General features: G+C 46.4%; 1 protein-coding gene across 1 annotated transcript; it reads left to right on the plus strand.

The window, feature by feature from the left end:
- The first annotated feature begins 1,080 nt into the window (after window positions 1–1,080).
- On the plus strand, window positions 1,081–7,534 carry EN1 (engrailed homeobox 1). The gene is made up of 2 exons (XM_020972926.2): window positions 1,081–2,056; window positions 6,479–7,534. The coding sequence occupies exons 1-2, from the start codon at window positions 1,081–1,083 to the stop codon at window positions 6,793–6,795; spliced, it is 1,293 nt and encodes a 430-aa protein (XP_020828585.1). The 3' UTR covers window positions 6,796–7,534.
- Window positions 7,535–16,653: the final 9,119 nt, after the last annotated feature.

Genomic DNA, 16,653 nt, shown 5'->3' on the forward strand with positions numbered 1-16,653 from the left:
GGGACAAAAATCTTCTCCCCTCAGACCTTGCCCGGCCTGCTGAATACGGACCCGTAAGCCTACTCTGTATGACTTGAACAAGTTTTTATGGAGTTAATTTCATATTTGCCTACATCACAAATGACACCGCCTCACAAATACACATTTGGGGGGAAGAGGCAGGGAAGAGGTGGGGGCCGGGCATAGGAAGAAGGGGAACTTTTGGGTGGGGGTGGTAGTGGTGAAGAGTGGGGGGTGGAAGAAGAGCAGAGTCAAGAATGTACGCGCCAGGCTACCCGGCGACTCCTCCTCTCCCCGCTCCAACCCCAAGGATTATTTATCCGCAAAGTTCCAAGCCCACTCATTGGCCTGCGTCACGGGTGTCAGCGAGAGTCACTGTTCGCTATTGGCCCCTCACACGTGCGGCCCAGACTCACGTGCTTCCGGTTTGAATGCAAAAAGTGTGCCTGGGTGATTTTTTTTTTTAGAGAGAGAGTTTGTGCAAAGATCGGAGCTGTCAGAGATTTGAAAAAAAAAAAAAAGGAAAAGAAAAAAAAAAGCCCAGGCGCGGTGGTGGAGGCACTCTCTCCCTGCAAAAAAAGCAAAGGCGATTAAAGGCGCTGCCAACCTCGAGCTGTGGGCAAAGCTGAGCATGACACTTGGGGAAGTCAAACCCCTCACTATTGCTTAGGAAGATGGCTAGATTTTAAGGACTCGTTTGTTTTTTTTTTTCCTTTAAGAAAAAATATTTTATTTGGGGGAGCTCCTCCTGGTGTGGCTTTCCTTCCTTAAAAAAAATCAACAACAACAAAAACTGAATCTGGTTGCAAAAAGAAATAGCGAAGTGTCTTCATTTTTGGATATCTGCAAAGTAGAGAGGAAAACAGATCTGCTCGGTAAAAGAGAGATTCGAGACAAGCTTCTGATCTTTTTCCCCTTCTTTTTCTTCTCCTTTTCCTTCTCCTCCTCTTTTTCTCCTTCTCTTCCTTCCTCTCCTTCTTTCCTCCCCGCACCCCCACCGGCCACTGGCAAAGTGGGGTGGAGAGCGAAGCGGGGGGGAGGGGGAAGGAAGCCGCGTCCGGGGCGGCGGGGCGGCTGAGTATGGAAGAGCAGCAGCCGGAGCATAACAGTCAGCGCGACTCCACCATAGGCACTGCGAGCCACAGCAGCAGCAGCGGCAGCAGCAGCAGCAGCAACAGCAGCAGCAGCAGCAGCAGCAGCAACAGCAGCAGCAGCAGCAGCAGCAGCAGCAGCAGCGGGAGCAGCAGCAGCGGCAGCGATGGAGACAGCGTGCCAGTGTCCCCGCAGCAAGCTCCCTCGTCTCCTGCAGCACCCTGCCTCCAGCCCCTACCCCATCACCATCACCACCACCACCACCACCACCACCACAATCACCACCAGCCCCCGCCGCCGCCCCAGCCGATGCCAGCACCTCCTCACCAGCCGCCCCCACCGCCACCGCCGCCGCCGCCGCCGCCCCAGCAGCACCGCACCACCAACTTTTTCATAGACAACATCCTAAGGCCAGACTTTGGTTGCAAGAAGGAGCAGCAGCAACAGCAGCAGCTCTTGGTCGGAGCGGGAGGAGGAGGAGGTGGCGGTAGTGCTGGTGCTGGTGGCGGTGGTGGTGCAGGAGGAGGAGGAGGCCGGGCAGAGCGAGACAGAGGCCAGACAGCCGCAGGTAGAGACCCGGCCAATTCTCTGGGCACGCGGCCGGCCAACCCGGCTTCACTTCTCTGCCCCGCAGATGCGAACTGTGTGACGCCCGACGGCTCTGCGCCGGCCCCAGCCGCCGCCGCTTCCAAAGCCAACCCAGCGGCGGCGGCTGCTGCTGCTGCTGCCGCGGCCGCGGCTGTGGCGGCGGCGGCAGCTGCTGCAGCCGCTGCGTCCAAGCCTTCGGAAGGCAGCGGGGGGAGTCCTGGAGCAACTGGCGCTAAATACGGGGAACATGGGAACCCGGCTATTCTACTCATGGGCTCGGCCAACGGTGGGCCAGTGGTTAAAACTGACTCGCAGCAGCCGCTAGTATGGCCAGCTTGGGTCTACTGTACGCGTTATTCAGATCGCCCATCTTCTGGTGAGTACACCCTTTGAAGTGAGTCCTCATTCCCCTGTCCCTCTAGGATCACCAGTGACATTCCCCACCCCCACCCCCGCCAAGAGTTCTTAGAAACCAAAATAATGATGCATTTTCCTTCCCCTTCTCCCCCAACCTATGCTATTCCTTTCTCTGTTCCTCTTCCTTCCACTTCTCCTCGAATATTTTATTTGTTCCCCCTTTTCTGCGATGCCTCCATCTCTTGCCCAGCCTGAAGTTCTGGAACAGTTGGATTTGGGCACCAGGGAAGATTCGCTATTGAATTCCTAACGCTTTAAAGTATTATTCATAATTTCTTTTTTTTTTTCCTTTTTCTGGGGGTGGCTAAGGACTTTTGTTTGATGAAGATGGGAAGTCCTAGGCTAGAGAGTTCGGTTTTATATCGACAAGAAGATAGGCTGCCATTATAGAAATGTGTGCATTAGAATTTATACACATTACCAATATTCTGCAATACTGATATGAGACAGAGAAAGTGTGTGTGTGTGTGTGTGTGTGTGTGTGTGTGTGTGTGTGTGTGAGAGAGAGAGAGAGAGAGAGAGAGAGAGAGAGAGAGAGAGAGAGAGAGAGAGAGAATGAGAATTTTTTTCCTCGGGTACGGGAAGGAGAGGCCCTGTCGTGGGGCAAAGAAACAAGGTGCTTTTGTAGAATAATATCAGAAAGGAATCACAAGGATCCCCTGGGCTGGTAGGAGAAAGTAGGAGTTAAGACTGTCCAGGAGATGAATCTTATCTTTTAGAAGAAGATGGAGAGGGACAATCTATAGGACAGTGAGAAGATCGAAAGAAAGAGAAGCTTGAGCAGGCCGGAAGGCCAGCTTCTGAGTCTCGCTGCTTGCATTGCTGTTTGCCTGTGAAACTCGGCTCTCAAAACCCTCTTTTCCCGTTATCCCCTTTTCCTTTTATCTCAGCCGGGACAGAACACCCACGGCTCGTGATTGTTTTGAGGTTTTTTCCTCCCACTCCAAAGCTCCTTTTTTTCTTTGGTGGCACAGCGACCTTAGCGTGCTTTCCATGGATGTGTCTCCTACTTCACTGGGCTGCTCCTCGGTTGTTTCCTTAGCGTCCGACATTGGGTCTCTCAACCCTTAGCCCCCTAGTTCCCTTTCAGTCTTAATGGGGAGAGAAGAAGGAACTCACACCTGCTCTGTTCCCAAATTCCACCCCAGTCAAGCCCAGCCTGGGCTGAGGAAAGAGGTAGAGTTTAGGGACGAAGACTATTTCGTGGGGTCGGAGCTACGAACTCTATGAAGGTATCCGGGAGTCTCCCAGCTCCCCATTTCCGTTTTCTTCTCTCTTCATCTCTCCCTTCAGTTCTGTCCCGAATTTCTTGGGCTGCAGAGCCAATCGATAGGCCGCTATCAGCCCCAGCCATCTCGATCCCCCCGCTATTGACACGTCCGTCTCCCTGAACCTCCGAAAAGCCGCTTTGATTGACTCGCCTGATGGATAGAGTGATTGAGCTGTCAGGTCGGCTGCTAGGGCTGGCTGGGGAGAAACGATTTTATTGCCTGTGCTCAGTGTGTCCATACACATGCACCACTATAAACCCAGTCTCAGACACAGACAGGGGTCTAGGCCTCTCTGGCTATGATCGTCTCCTCTCTCTTCCCATTACCAGAAGAAATATAAATGCCTTCTCCTTCCTCATTGGGGTTCTTCTATCTTGTCTAGGTCAGCGTCTTTGCCCTTGGCATCTGGAGTTTTAGGGCTACAGGCCCTGTTGTATCCCCTGTAACTTTCTGGATCCCAGGATTCTGCTAGAGAGAATGGAGACTTACCTTTTGGTTTGTAATGGGAAGTTGACATTGGGAGTCCGGTCTCCACCCGGAAGGAAAAAAATCAATTCGCGATCACCTAGATTTCCAACCAGGAAGGTTGAACTCCAAGATCCTATCAAAGGGGCTCGAGCTTAACCTAGCACTCTGATATTGTGATACTGTGTCCTCTTTCTCTCGGATGAGGAGAATGGAATATCTTAGAGGAAGATGTCGGGCTTCTCTCCAGTCTCCAACCTACACCTAAGAGTGTCCTGGCTACCAGGCTCCAGATTCCCTAGGCCCTGACTGTAACCATCAAAAGTTGTGCGGTTTATGTGGGGTTCATACCCCTACTCCATCTACTAATCGGGGACTAGAGTTTATTCAAAGCTTCCCTGTTTATATTCCCTTCTAGCAGAAGCAGATCGATGTGGCCTGTTTCTCTACATGGTGACACTCTCACTGTAGTACCTCCCCAAGGCTTTAGCGTTTTTATAAATAGCAACGATTTGGTTATCTGGCTTCTTACACGGAAAGGCCGGGAGACTTCAGCCCCCACTATTTATCCCTTCTCAAAATCTCCATTTCTAACCTTTCCATCCTCTATTGCAAGAATCCTGGAGAATCAAATATCAGTTAAAAAAAAAAAGGACTAGGATGTAGGTGTACTGAAACATGGATCAGGTAGAAGGATAAGCCAACTGACAGATGAGTGATCTCAATCTCTATCTGTCTGTCTATTTGTGTAGCCCCGTAGTTCTCTATCCTAATTCCCTGTGTTCTACCGACTGTCAGAGGACCAACAGGTGTGCCAAAGACTCAGCGGGCTTGCAGAATATAACAACTAGGGTCCACGGGATCCGTCGGTTCTGGCCCTATGCCTATGTCCTTGGCCTCTGGGATGAAGCCCTGAATTATATGTAGAAGCTTTTGTCCCCTTCCTGTTGCCCCTCTCTCATTTGCTTTTTGGTCCAGAAATATCTGGTCAGGGAAGGAAATATCCAGGGGATGCTTTATCTTGAAAATGGCAGAGGGGCTAAAAATTTCAGTTCCAATTCCAATTTCCTTGTGTTTCCTTTTTTTTTCATTTCGTTACATTTTGTTTCTTTTGTTGGTTGGTTTGGGGTTTTTTGTTTGTTTTGTTTTTACAATTCATGAAATAAATGGTAGAGGCCTTAAAACATAAAAATATGCAAAGTCGATGAATTTCGAAATTGCTAGAGGCTGTTAGCAACGCGGCCGTCTGGATAGAGGCAGGTATCCTTTTCCAACAAGGAGTGGTGATTTGGGAAGAGAAAGCGGTAGGGTTACTGATTGAGGGCGCTTGCAAAGGTTCACTGTTGATCATGCTGAGTTTATCGGTACCCCACTAACCTTAGCCGGAACCGTGGCTCCTCCAGCTGTTCTGGGTGTAGAGTGCCCTTGCAGTCAATATATTTCCCACAGCCCCCGGGTCTGGCCTCACTTCAGTTGGAGGCGCAGAAACTTGTCTGTAACAGAAGGCATCGAACTTCCTCTCTTTATGCGGCAGGGTCTGGCATTCCCCAGGGTCTCACAGAAAATAACGGAAAGGAAGCGGGCCTGGGGCGCTTGAACCCAACCAGGTCGGGGTTAGAGTGAAGCTTGTGGCAGAAAGAAAGACTACTAAGGGCGGGGGCCAGGGGAGAGCAGTCTATTTCTTGGTTCTTCTCAGGAGGCCTTGACCCCGCGGGCTTAATTTTCTCGATCTCTTTGCTTTTCTTCTGATGCGGGGGTGGAGTGGGTTTCTCTGGATTGGGAGGCCCGAGGTGGGGGAAGGGGTGGCAATAATGATGCTGTCTTGGTAAAGGACAGCGGGTATTGGTTTGAAGTGGTTTCTACTAGCATTTATTTTCTCAGCCTCAGTGGAACCGGGACCTAAGATCTCGGAAGATAAAGGAGTGGTGAAGCGGAGGGTTAGGGAGACACACAAAGTGAATCGGCTGGGGTGCCAGCTCCTCTCCCAGCTGCTTTATCCCCTTCCTCATTGTCATGATGGGAATGGCTGGTCCCAGAATCTGCTTCCACAGGCCGATCTTGGGTTTCCCTGTGGGGAGAAGAAGGGAGCAGAAGGAAAGAAAGCTGGGCGGGGGCCCAGATTTCGTTCCTACTAATTTCTTTCTTCCTGAGATAATCTGCTGCTTCTCTGGTCTCTGGGTTGCCTGGGGCCTGGCCAGTTCGAATCTTATTATCAGGTGAATGCCTTTGGCTCTCCTCTCTCCCCCAAATCCTACAAGCTTCCTCTTCCCCTCCTTTGATCTAGATTGAAATTGTGGGGGTCCTGTAGCTGTCGGCCATTTTTTTCTTTCTCACTCTTTACTACCCATCAGAAAGAAGATAAGAGTTAGTAATAAGGGACAATTGGTTTGGGCCAGGGAAGACTGCTTCTTGAATTGGGAGTGGGGTCGGGATGCTATGGATGAAAGGGAGGGGAAACTTCGAAAACAGAAGGGGCTTTAGTAACCAAGAACTATGATACAAGAACACCCCCTTTCACTGATACAATTCACACAGCTGCCTTTCCACCTTCCCCCCCCCATTTTCTTCCCTTTTCCCCTGTTTCTGTCTTCTCTCTCCCTCCCCCCTTTGCCTTACCCTCCCCGGCTTGTCTCCCTCACATGTAGGTCCCCGCACCAGGAAACTAAAGAAGAAGAAGAACGAGAAGGAAGACAAGCGGCCGCGGACGGCATTCACCGCAGAGCAGCTACAGAGACTCAAGGCGGAGTTCCAGGCGAACCGCTACATCACCGAGCAACGCCGGCAGACCCTGGCCCAGGAGCTCAGCCTCAACGAGTCCCAGATCAAAATCTGGTTCCAGAACAAACGGGCCAAGATCAAGAAGGCCACAGGCATTAAGAATGGCCTGGCTCTGCACCTCATGGCCCAGGGACTTTACAACCATTCCACAACCACGGTACAGGACAAAGAGGAGAGCGAGTAGCCACTTCCCCTTTCTCCCTCTCCCCCACCCCCACCCCCTGCTTCACGCTGGCTCCTGACACCCTCTCATCCCCACCCTCTCCTCGTTCCCCTCCTCCGGCTCAAAAGATTTTTTTTTCCAGGGAAGAAAATAATAAACAAAAGAGAAGGGGGGGAAAGACTTCGAACGGCAAGTCATGTTGAAAGAAATTTTTTTTTAAAAGAGAGACTCGGACAGGTGCTATCGAAATCAGATCTATTCTCTATTAATAGTATAAGGGACGAAAATGCGAACACTTAAATCTCTATATAGCCAAACAGCTTACGACCTTGTATATATTTAATTTCAGGTAAGGAAAAAATATGTGTAGCGATCTCTATTTGCTGGACATTTTATTAATCTCCTTTATTATTATTATTGTTATAATTATTATAATAATTATTATTATTTGATCCCTCCGTTTTCCCCCTGTTTCGTTTGCGTTCCGTTTTTCTTTTGAATGTGGTCGCTTCTTGGTCCTCCCTCTCCTCCCACCCCTCCACCTCTCTTCACTGCATCACTGTCTCTGCCTATCTCGGACTTTTCTTTGTGTGTGTGTGTGTGTGTGTGTGTGTGTGTGTGTGTGTGTGGCGTGTGTCTCTCCTTTAGTCTCTCCCACCTTCCTCATTCTTTCTTCCTTTTCTTCCTTCCCTCTGCCCACCCTTTTTTTTTTTCTGAGACCTGTTTCTACCCCACAGACTGCGAGACTGAACCGCCGCTACAAGCCAAAGATTTTATTATGTTCAGAAACCTGTAGTCTGAAATAAAGTGTACACTGTGTTCACAAGCCCGCGTCGTTCCTTCTCTTCGGGGCCTTTGCCCGACCGCCGTAGTCGGGCTTGGGCTGGTTGACTTCATCTGACTGGCCATTCGTGCCGGACTGGCGTTTCTGGAAAGGGCGGATGGCGGGCAGAGTGTGACCAAAGCAGCTTCATTCCCTAGTTTCCTATCTTTCCATACTTCGGGAGTAGGCATGCGGTAGGCGGCAAATGGGAAGCTAGTTATCTACTCCACAGGGTGATTCTAGGCCAAAGCAGTCTCTAGAGAAATGGGACTTCCGTCTCGGGGCCACGAAATTCAAGGGATCTCAGATCTCACAGGGAAACAAATGCCCATCATTGGAAAGAAAGGGAAGGAAAATCAGGAATGGGGGAAAATACCAGTAACAGAGCACTTTTTCTTCTGAGGGTGTACCCAGTGGGTTGACAGGGGCTTTGCCCAGACTGGCACGTGGACCCGACCCGGGAAGCTATGCTCGCAGCGCCCTCAACCCCGTCTCTCTTTAATATGTGTTTCCTTAAGCCAGAGGGTGGAAGAGGGTCTCCCTGCTAGGAATGGGGGCGGGGTGTGACGGGGATCCCTTCTGAAAATGATCTTTACTCGGCAGCCGGTTGCTTAGCAGCGTCTTAGTAAAGAATGGTCCTTTTCTGCCCCCATCCCTCTACCCGCTCGACAGACTTTTCTGCTTTTATTCACACAGGTTTTCGTTTGCGAGAAAACGATTCAGTCTGGGCACTGTGTGTGTGTGTGTGTGTGTGTGTGTGTGTGTGTGTGTGTGGTGTGTGTGATTTAGGGTATGAGGAAGGGAACGAACCCATCACTAGTTTCAGTCTAACCTGATCAGCGCTCTATCTCGCTTCAAGAGAACTAGGTTCAAAGGCTTCATTAGTCTGGAATATTCACAGCCACTGTCTTATGTTACTGTTAGCACTATTAAGGTTGTCAGTGTCTGCTCGACTGCCCCTAACTAAGGAGATTCTGATGCGAGTTTATTATAATAGTACTGTAATAATATTTTTAATAGTAAAACACATAGCAAGACTCCAAACAATAAAAAACAACCACACCCATAATAAGCATTCTTGTCTTACGGGGATGGGAGACGTGCCAGAACACACCAGGTCTCAGTGCTCTGTCTCCATTGCCCCTCTTTCAATTTTCCCCAAATCCCCCAGAAGAAGGAACCAGGGAAGAACATCAGGTTGCTTCTTATGTCTCTAGAAAATTGGGGTGGAGGGGCGGAAGACAGAAACCTGAATGATTGCTTGTTTCTTTCATCTGTGAGTGGTTGTGTCTATTTGTTGCTGGGGTATTTTCTCTGGGAATGTAAAAAACAAAAACATAAAATGAGTCTCTGGTCTTTGCTTCTACATCTCTACCTCATCCGCCCTCACTGGTGTGTGTTGTGTGTGTGTGTGTGTGTGTGTGTGTGTGTGTGTGTGTGTGCCCCTGTGCTTGAGTGCGTGCTGTAAGAGTGGGTCATAATGATTTCTTTCTTTGGATTCATTTTATTTTATTACTACTTTGACCTACCCTGTGATTATTAACATCAACTGAGGTTAAGTTGACTGGTTGTTTTCCAACCCTCTAAGTTTCTTTCCATTTAGGTTGAGATTATTTTCCCTTTTGAACCCAGGTGAGGACTAGCCTTCCAAAATCTCAGTAACCAAAAATGTCATCAATTTCCCAGGATCTGGGTTCAAAGGCAATGAAGGGGAAGGATCTATCCAAATTCCCACATCAGCTGCAAACATTATTTCAGTCAATTACTTCACCCTTTCTCTTCTCAGCCTCCATCTGAGCTTTTCCAATCTCGGGTTGAGATGGAATGAGGAGGATAAAAATCCTGGAATAGTTCAGATGAGATACCTCCACAGGAATGGCGGCTTATGCTGGCTTACTGGCATTTGTTTGGCATAACTGTTTCCAAAAGGGCAATGGAGTCTATGGGCTGATCAGCTCCTCCAAGTTTGAGGAGATTGAGGTTTTCTTTCTGATTTATCCAACCCCATTACTACAAATCTACCAAGGAGTGCTAATTCAGTTTAATTCACTTCACTAAATATTCATAACAAGCTGGGGGGGGAGGGCATGAGGGATTCAGATAGAATCTAGCAGCTCCCTCTTCCCCAGCTTGGATGAAGTCAGAATAATGTGTGTGTGTGTGTGTGTGTGTGTGTGTGTGTGTGTGTCTGTGTAGAAAGGGAGAGAGACAGAGAGAGAGACAGAGAAAGACAGAGACAGAGGGAGAGGTGGGAGGAGATAGGGATAGATTTTAGAGAGTTAAACTAAGTAAGAATAAGGAGAAGGGACAAGAGTTGGCACAATTTACACAAAAAAGGTTTCCCACTCCCACCTTACTGTGGTTTTTGTTTTTGTTTTGGCTAGGCAATAGGGTTAAGTGACTTGCCCAGGGTCACACAGCTAGTTAAGTGTCAAGTGTCTCGGGCCATATGTGAATTCAGGTCCTCCTGACTCCAGGGCCAGTGCTTTATTCACTGCACCACCTAGCTGCCCCTCCCATCTTACTCTGAGGCCTCTTCTCATTTTAGAATTCAAGGAAAAAGAGAGGACAAAGGGTGGCATCAGTGGAAAATTGCTCAGGTTAAAGTTTCCTTTGGCTGATCAGTCTATATGGGAGAAAATTAGAGAAGGTCACTTGTTTCATAGCATCTTCCTTTTTTTCTCTCGCTTGCTGCTTGTTTCCCAACAAGAAGAGACTAAATTTGGCTAGGTCTCAGGCAAGGGGTGTGTGTGTGTGTGTGTGTGTGTGTGTGTGTGTGTGTATGTGTTTGTGTTCATGTATGTATATATGTATGTATATTATGTGTATATGTATATGTGTTTGTGTGTATTGGAGGTAAGAGAAACACACTGCCCCATTCCTTGTCATCCTCTGATCAGAGTAGACAGGATCTCTCTTCCAATTAATCCCTCCTATTCTCAACCTAGTTGAGGATACGGAGGGAAAGAAAAGAGAGCAGTAATCATTTATTGTGTAATCAAGATGAATTGAATATGTCACTATTTTGTATTTTTGTTCTAAGTGCTTTTCCATCCATTTATTTATTCTCATTCTTCCACTGTAGAAATAGATTGAGAAATTATTTTTCTTTCTATTACACAGATCAGGAAACTGAGGGCTAAATGTGTTTATGCTCACACATCATGTTAGTGGCAGATCCCAAGGCCAGAATCCAAAAGTCTCTTTATTCAGTCCAATGTGTGGACTATGTATGTCTTCTCCAGCTCTGTGTTCAGTTTCTTTCTGTCTTTCTTCTGTTCTAGAAAATTGGCTTTGAATCTGAAACTGGGACCCAGAAGGATATCCTTGTTGTCTCTACCTTCAGTTCCAGTTCCCATCCAGACCCTTCCTCACTGATCAGACTACTTCCTTGCTTCCCCCTTTAGGAAAAGTAATAATAACTATAAAAGGAATTGATTTCTATGATTTATGGGGCTGGCTTAGCAAACCGTATGTGAATTAAAGTCTGAGGCTGCACTGAAATAAATATCAGAAAGTACCATCAAAATTTCCCTCATTTTCTTTTTCTTTTAAAGATGAATTGAACCATAAACTTAAATCTTCCTCTGCCCAGGAGGAAACAGACTGCTATCTAAGTCCAAACAGTATTGATCCAAGGTCCCTTTGTAGGCAAAGGTCTCTGTTTTCCAGTGGAAACTCAACTTTCTTCCCCACCCCACCACCCCCAGGCTGCTGGAATTGTGTGTGTGTGTGTATGTGTGGGTGTGAGTGTGTAGGGAAGAGGGTTTTCTGTCCAATTCTGCCAAGTCTGGCCTAGCACAGACCCCAGAACAGTTCTTGTCTAGCAAAAAGACCAAAAGTAAGCCTTTGGCTGTTTCTTCCAATGACCATAGGAGCAATAGTTTGCTTTTCGAACCAGTGGCTATGACTTCGATAATGTTTCCAAAGCAGAAAACTCACCCTGCTTACCCTCCACACCTCAATTCTTCTCTTCTCCACCTGGAGAGTAACAGCCAGAACCTAAGGAGTGATGGGACAATCAGATGAATAACAATTAGTGAGAGGGCACAAGAGGGCTATCCCTAAGGTAAGAGAGAGAAAAAGAGAGGAGAGCTGACTCAAACTATTTTTCAGTCTACTTTCTCTGCTTTGTTTGCCTTCATCGCATCTCTCTGTCAGAGACTATTTCTCCATCTCTCTCTATTTCTGTCTGTGGGTAGTTCTTGGTTTTCAATCATAGACCTTTCTTTCTCTGCTGTCTGGTCCCTGTGACAAGCTATTTCTCACCCCCCTGAATGGAGATGGAGGTCAAAAGCTAAGATCTAATCTTGGTTCACTCTTTCACTTCTCCCTTAGGGCAGGGAGCTGTCCCTTCAGTCCAGGTCTTTGGAAAGGTGGGCAACTCTAATCCAAGTGAGGACCTGGGTTCGAATTAGATAGCAAGTTTATTCTCTTATCAGAGATCCTAATTATCAAAGAAGAAAGGGACCTTGATCTTTTCTCTCTTTCCCTTTTCCACTCTCCCTTGCTCTAACACACACACACACACACACACACACACTTTCTGGAGCTCAGTCCATGTCTCTTGCTTCCCAATCCTCTGGGCCCCAGATCACCTCACCGTGGGTCTGTTGAGGAGTTGGGGTCAGGAACGCTAGATATTTTGTTACTGCTACTGTTGTGAGTTTGGGGAAAGGAAGTAACTTGAGGGTTTTAAGTCTGGACTTCAGGCTGCTGCAAAGGGCTGAAAATCCTCCCCCTAAAAGGCAAAATGCAGAGATTTAGGAGTTAGCTTTTTATCACAGGTATGCAGAACACACAGAACATGCATTTACTCATAAGCTTAAACAAATATCAAGTACCATTGGCATACATATACAATAGGTACATGTAGGTGCATATACACATGCATAAATACAGAATTTGTTAAATCCATAAAGACCACATTTTTGCACATCTAGTCGGTATGTACACATGATCAAACACCCATTCTTGCACACAGAACACACACATATATGTACCAACAACTATGCAGTCTGAACACACCCAACACATTAAAACTTAAGAGGAATTTATTATATGTTCACAATAAGAGGAATTTGCTCTTTGAAGAAAGAGACCATTGTGTTCTGGGCCCTCTATTCCTATCTAGAGATGGAACTTTCCAACTCAGTCGCCATTCTGCTTGGGTTTATCAAAGCTGGAACTTTTAGGAAGGAAAAGGTTATTCCTGGGGAATTTGGGACAGATTGGGAGCAGGAGTGTCCAGACAATGAAATCCTGGGAGCAAAGGGCCTGAGTGCATTTTAGATTGCCTTTTTGGGTCGTCAGCTCCCTCAAGCACCGAGACCTCGGGTTGCAAGCGAGCTCAAAGCTGGGTCTCACTTGGGTCAGGAGGAGCTGAGGGCACAGCAGCCTGGGAAATGGCCGGAAGAACATCAAGTGCTTTCGCTAGAGAGGCCCCCCGGGCGCCAGTGTCTCTCTTTTCACACACAGAGATTGCCAGCAAGTGCAAGAAACCCCGACAATAAGTTACTCATACGCATTGCTAGAGGAGGGGGGTCTGGCATGCAGGTGACCCTTGGCACCCCCCTCCCCCATTGCACCACACAGATTTTCCAGCCTCATCAATGCATAAGCACTCTCCATCACCATCTCCTTCCCTCCTTTGGCCAGAAATCTTGGGCAAAGAGTCGGGAACGAACTGACTAGTTACTAGTTGTTAGTAAGGAATTCTTCGGATCTGGATCCTAAGCTTTTGAGGTTTTCTGCAGCTGATGCTGGTGCTGGGGTTTGCTTGGCAGTTTTAGCTAAGCGATATACCCTACCCACATACAACAGCAACAATAACAACAACACTCAGACACAAAATAAACAAAAAACACCGTGTAACAAATTACAAGAGGTGTCACCTTTTCTCAGAAATTTTGTCAGTGGGTCACACCAGTCCTTAAAACTTGAACCTCTGGATCTGAGTAGCTAGCTCATACCAGCCAGGCACGTGAGACATAAGTGGGGAGATAGAGGTGGAGAAAGCTCATTATGTGTATAGGTGTATTTCAAACATTTGTGCAAGAACTTTTTCTTACTCTTTCTCTTCTTTGTGTGTTGTGCATACACCCATGTGTTTCTGAACAGGGGAAAGTTGAGGAATTTTCTTCAGAAACTAGCACAGTTCATTTGCTAAAATGCAGGTGATTTCAAACATCTGTTCCTGCCACTGATTCTCATTCTGTGAGACCTGTGGAACTTTTCATTTGAGTTCAGGTAGTGTTTGGCAGGAAGGGTGAATCACCTCTCTTTCGCCTAGATCCTGGAAATCCGATGGAACCTTCACCCCATTGCTCTTTTCCCACTGTGTGTCATGTGGATTCCATCTCCTTTACACTTCCATAAACACTATAAACACTAAAGTAGAGCAGATATCAAAACAGTGGGGTCTTTGCTCACTGAATGTTTCTAAAACTACACATGTAGGTTACTGCTTTAATTTGGGATGCTATCACTGTCACACCTATTCACTGCACTGAGACAGACCTAGGTTGCCAGTAAGCATGGGAATAATAATTATACACCCCCATCGAACATATATTTCTAGGTTGGATAATTGGATTAAGATGGGTACTTACTATGGAGAAGAGATCTAAGAATATCTTCAAGTATAACCTCTAAAGCGCTTCCTTGGACAGAGCCATAATAGAAGATCCCCAAATTCTTAGCCAACAGACCAGAAATTTTATTTTTAGATAAAAGGAGGTATACAGTTAAATATACTGGTATAATTGACTTCACATTTTAGAAGCATTGTCAATACCTATATTGAAAACACATAGCTTCTCCAACTTACGAATTAAGGCAAATTAAATATAGACGTCTGAAATTCAGGGAATTCATCCTCCTTACCTTCTTCAGAACCTCCTTCTTCTTTCCCTCCTACTCTGTCTCCTCTCCTCTCTCTCCTCTCTTCTCTTCTTTTTTCCTTTCCTCTCCTCTTCTCCTGTCTTCACTCTATTTCTCTCCTCATCTCCAGAAGAAAGTGGCATTTATCTTTAGGGAACAATTCAGAAGGTAGTATCTTATATCAGAGAATTGTTTAAAAGAGAGTGTGGTGAAGTGAAAAATATCTCGATTAAGAGTCAGGAGAGACCTATGTTTGAATCCTATTTCTGACATTAGTGATGTGATCATGGGCAAATCATTTAACCACTTTGAGTCTCAGTTTCCTCTTTTGTAGACTCGAATTAACTCATTTGTTTTATAAATCAATTGAGATATATGTAAAGGGCTTTGAAAACTGAAGATCTGCATAAGTGTCAGTTGCAATTATTCCAATTAGAGATTATTGTAACATTATTAGTCAATGTACCTCCTATAATTATAAAGATTATATATCTCAAGAGAAGTAGCATGGTGAAATGGAAAAGTCTTTTGGATTTAGAATCAGAAACTTCCAGTTCTGGCTTGAACTTTAGCCTGATGATCTGGAACATGTCACTGAATCTTTCTAGGCCTCAGGTTCCTCATGTGTAAAATCAGGGTATCATTCTAGATGACCTGAGGATAATACTAGCAGTGTGAACCTGAGTGAGTTATTTCACCTCCAGTAGTCTCAGTTTTCTGCTTTAAGACAAATGGGCATTATAATGGGAAAGCAAAATGATAAAACTCCACAAAAGTGAATTATCGAATCAGATGAACCTAATTTTAAAAATGTAGGCTGTCCCAACAAGTCTCAGCGCACTTTGAAGCTATTAAAATTTAGCTTTAATAGCTTAAAACTTCACTAAGACTTTTTGAGGCACGCCATGTATTTAATGTGGTCAATAATACTTTGTATCATGTCCTATTAAGACCAGGGCTTACAGGACATCCTCTTTCCTCCTGAAGTTTGTTTCAAGAAACTTTTAGTCCTGTTTTCACTTACCCTTGAATTTGAGGTAGTATTCTGTATTCACTGTCTCAGAATCATTCCCTCTCAGTTTACATTCCAAAGAGCTCACTTTCCTTCAGTTTGAAGTAAGGCTCCCCATGCACGTGTTCCCACACATCTTCCCTGAGCACTACAGCCCTTTATTCAATGTGGCTGGGTGTTGTTGGTCTTGGAGCTAAGGAGTTGGGAAAGGATGGGGGCCATGCATCTGTACCGAGTCTTTAGAGAGAGAGCCCTGAGTCTTTCTAGCCTGAGTCAGCATCAGCCTCTGGAGAATTCTCTTTCAGATTCAGCACCAGCCCGGGGAAGGGGTACTTGTTTCTCTCCGGAGGTACCTAAGTTCATAGCGTAGAGAAGCCATTCCTTTTCTATGTCCCTTCCAACGGAAACTCGTTGGCAGAGGTGCTCCTCTGTCTTCTGACTTAAATTTAGCTACCTTAGGACTCTAGAAATACATCAGCAGAGGAAACCATTAATACCACCCAGGCTCTAGTACTCCAGAGAGACATTCCTCTCCTGCGATGTTTCCTTAGGTCACTAATTGGAATCATAGGGTTAAGTAGGAGTCCCTCCAACTTCCTTACTCAAACTAACTCCCCAAACTCGACTCTTTGTCTATCCCACTGAGAGGGTGATGGTGACAATGTCGACTTTAGTTCTCCTTACTTTTTGGAAAAAGCTGTCTCCCTCACTCTTCCCTCATTCATCTCCCTTTACTGCTTTTCCCAAGGCTGAGGGGCCCCATGAAATTTAAAATCCACAGCTGGACTCCCCTTTTAGTAGTCTCAAGGACCAAAAACAGCATCCAGGTGTGTGGTCTGTTCCTGTCAGAAGTCTGTCTTTATCTGTTTTGATTTGTCTTTGCAGCTTTTACTTCCTTTTTCTGTGTCTTTTTCCCTCTCAGTCTCTGACTCATTTCGATGCTTCCTGTCTCCGTCTGCGTTTCCCTCTCTGCCGAAGCATTTCTCTCTCCCTCTCTCTCCGAGTTTGTCTCTTTCTCTGTGCCTGTCTCTCATCTCTTTTATCCCTGTTCCTCTGTGTCTCTTTGTCTGTGTCTGTATCTGACTCCGTCTGTCCAAAGTTGTTTTCATTCTCTGAGGAGAGCTCTTACTTGATTATCCTTTTCTGAGTTTTTTTCCCAGCA

This window comes from Phascolarctos cinereus, unplaced genomic scaffold (assembly GCF_003287225.1).
Source record: "Phascolarctos cinereus isolate Bilbo 61053 unplaced genomic scaffold, phaCin_HiC Scaffold_726;HRSCAF=1367, whole genome shotgun sequence".
Lineage (NCBI taxonomy): Eukaryota > Metazoa > Chordata > Mammalia > Diprotodontia > Phascolarctidae > Phascolarctos > Phascolarctos cinereus.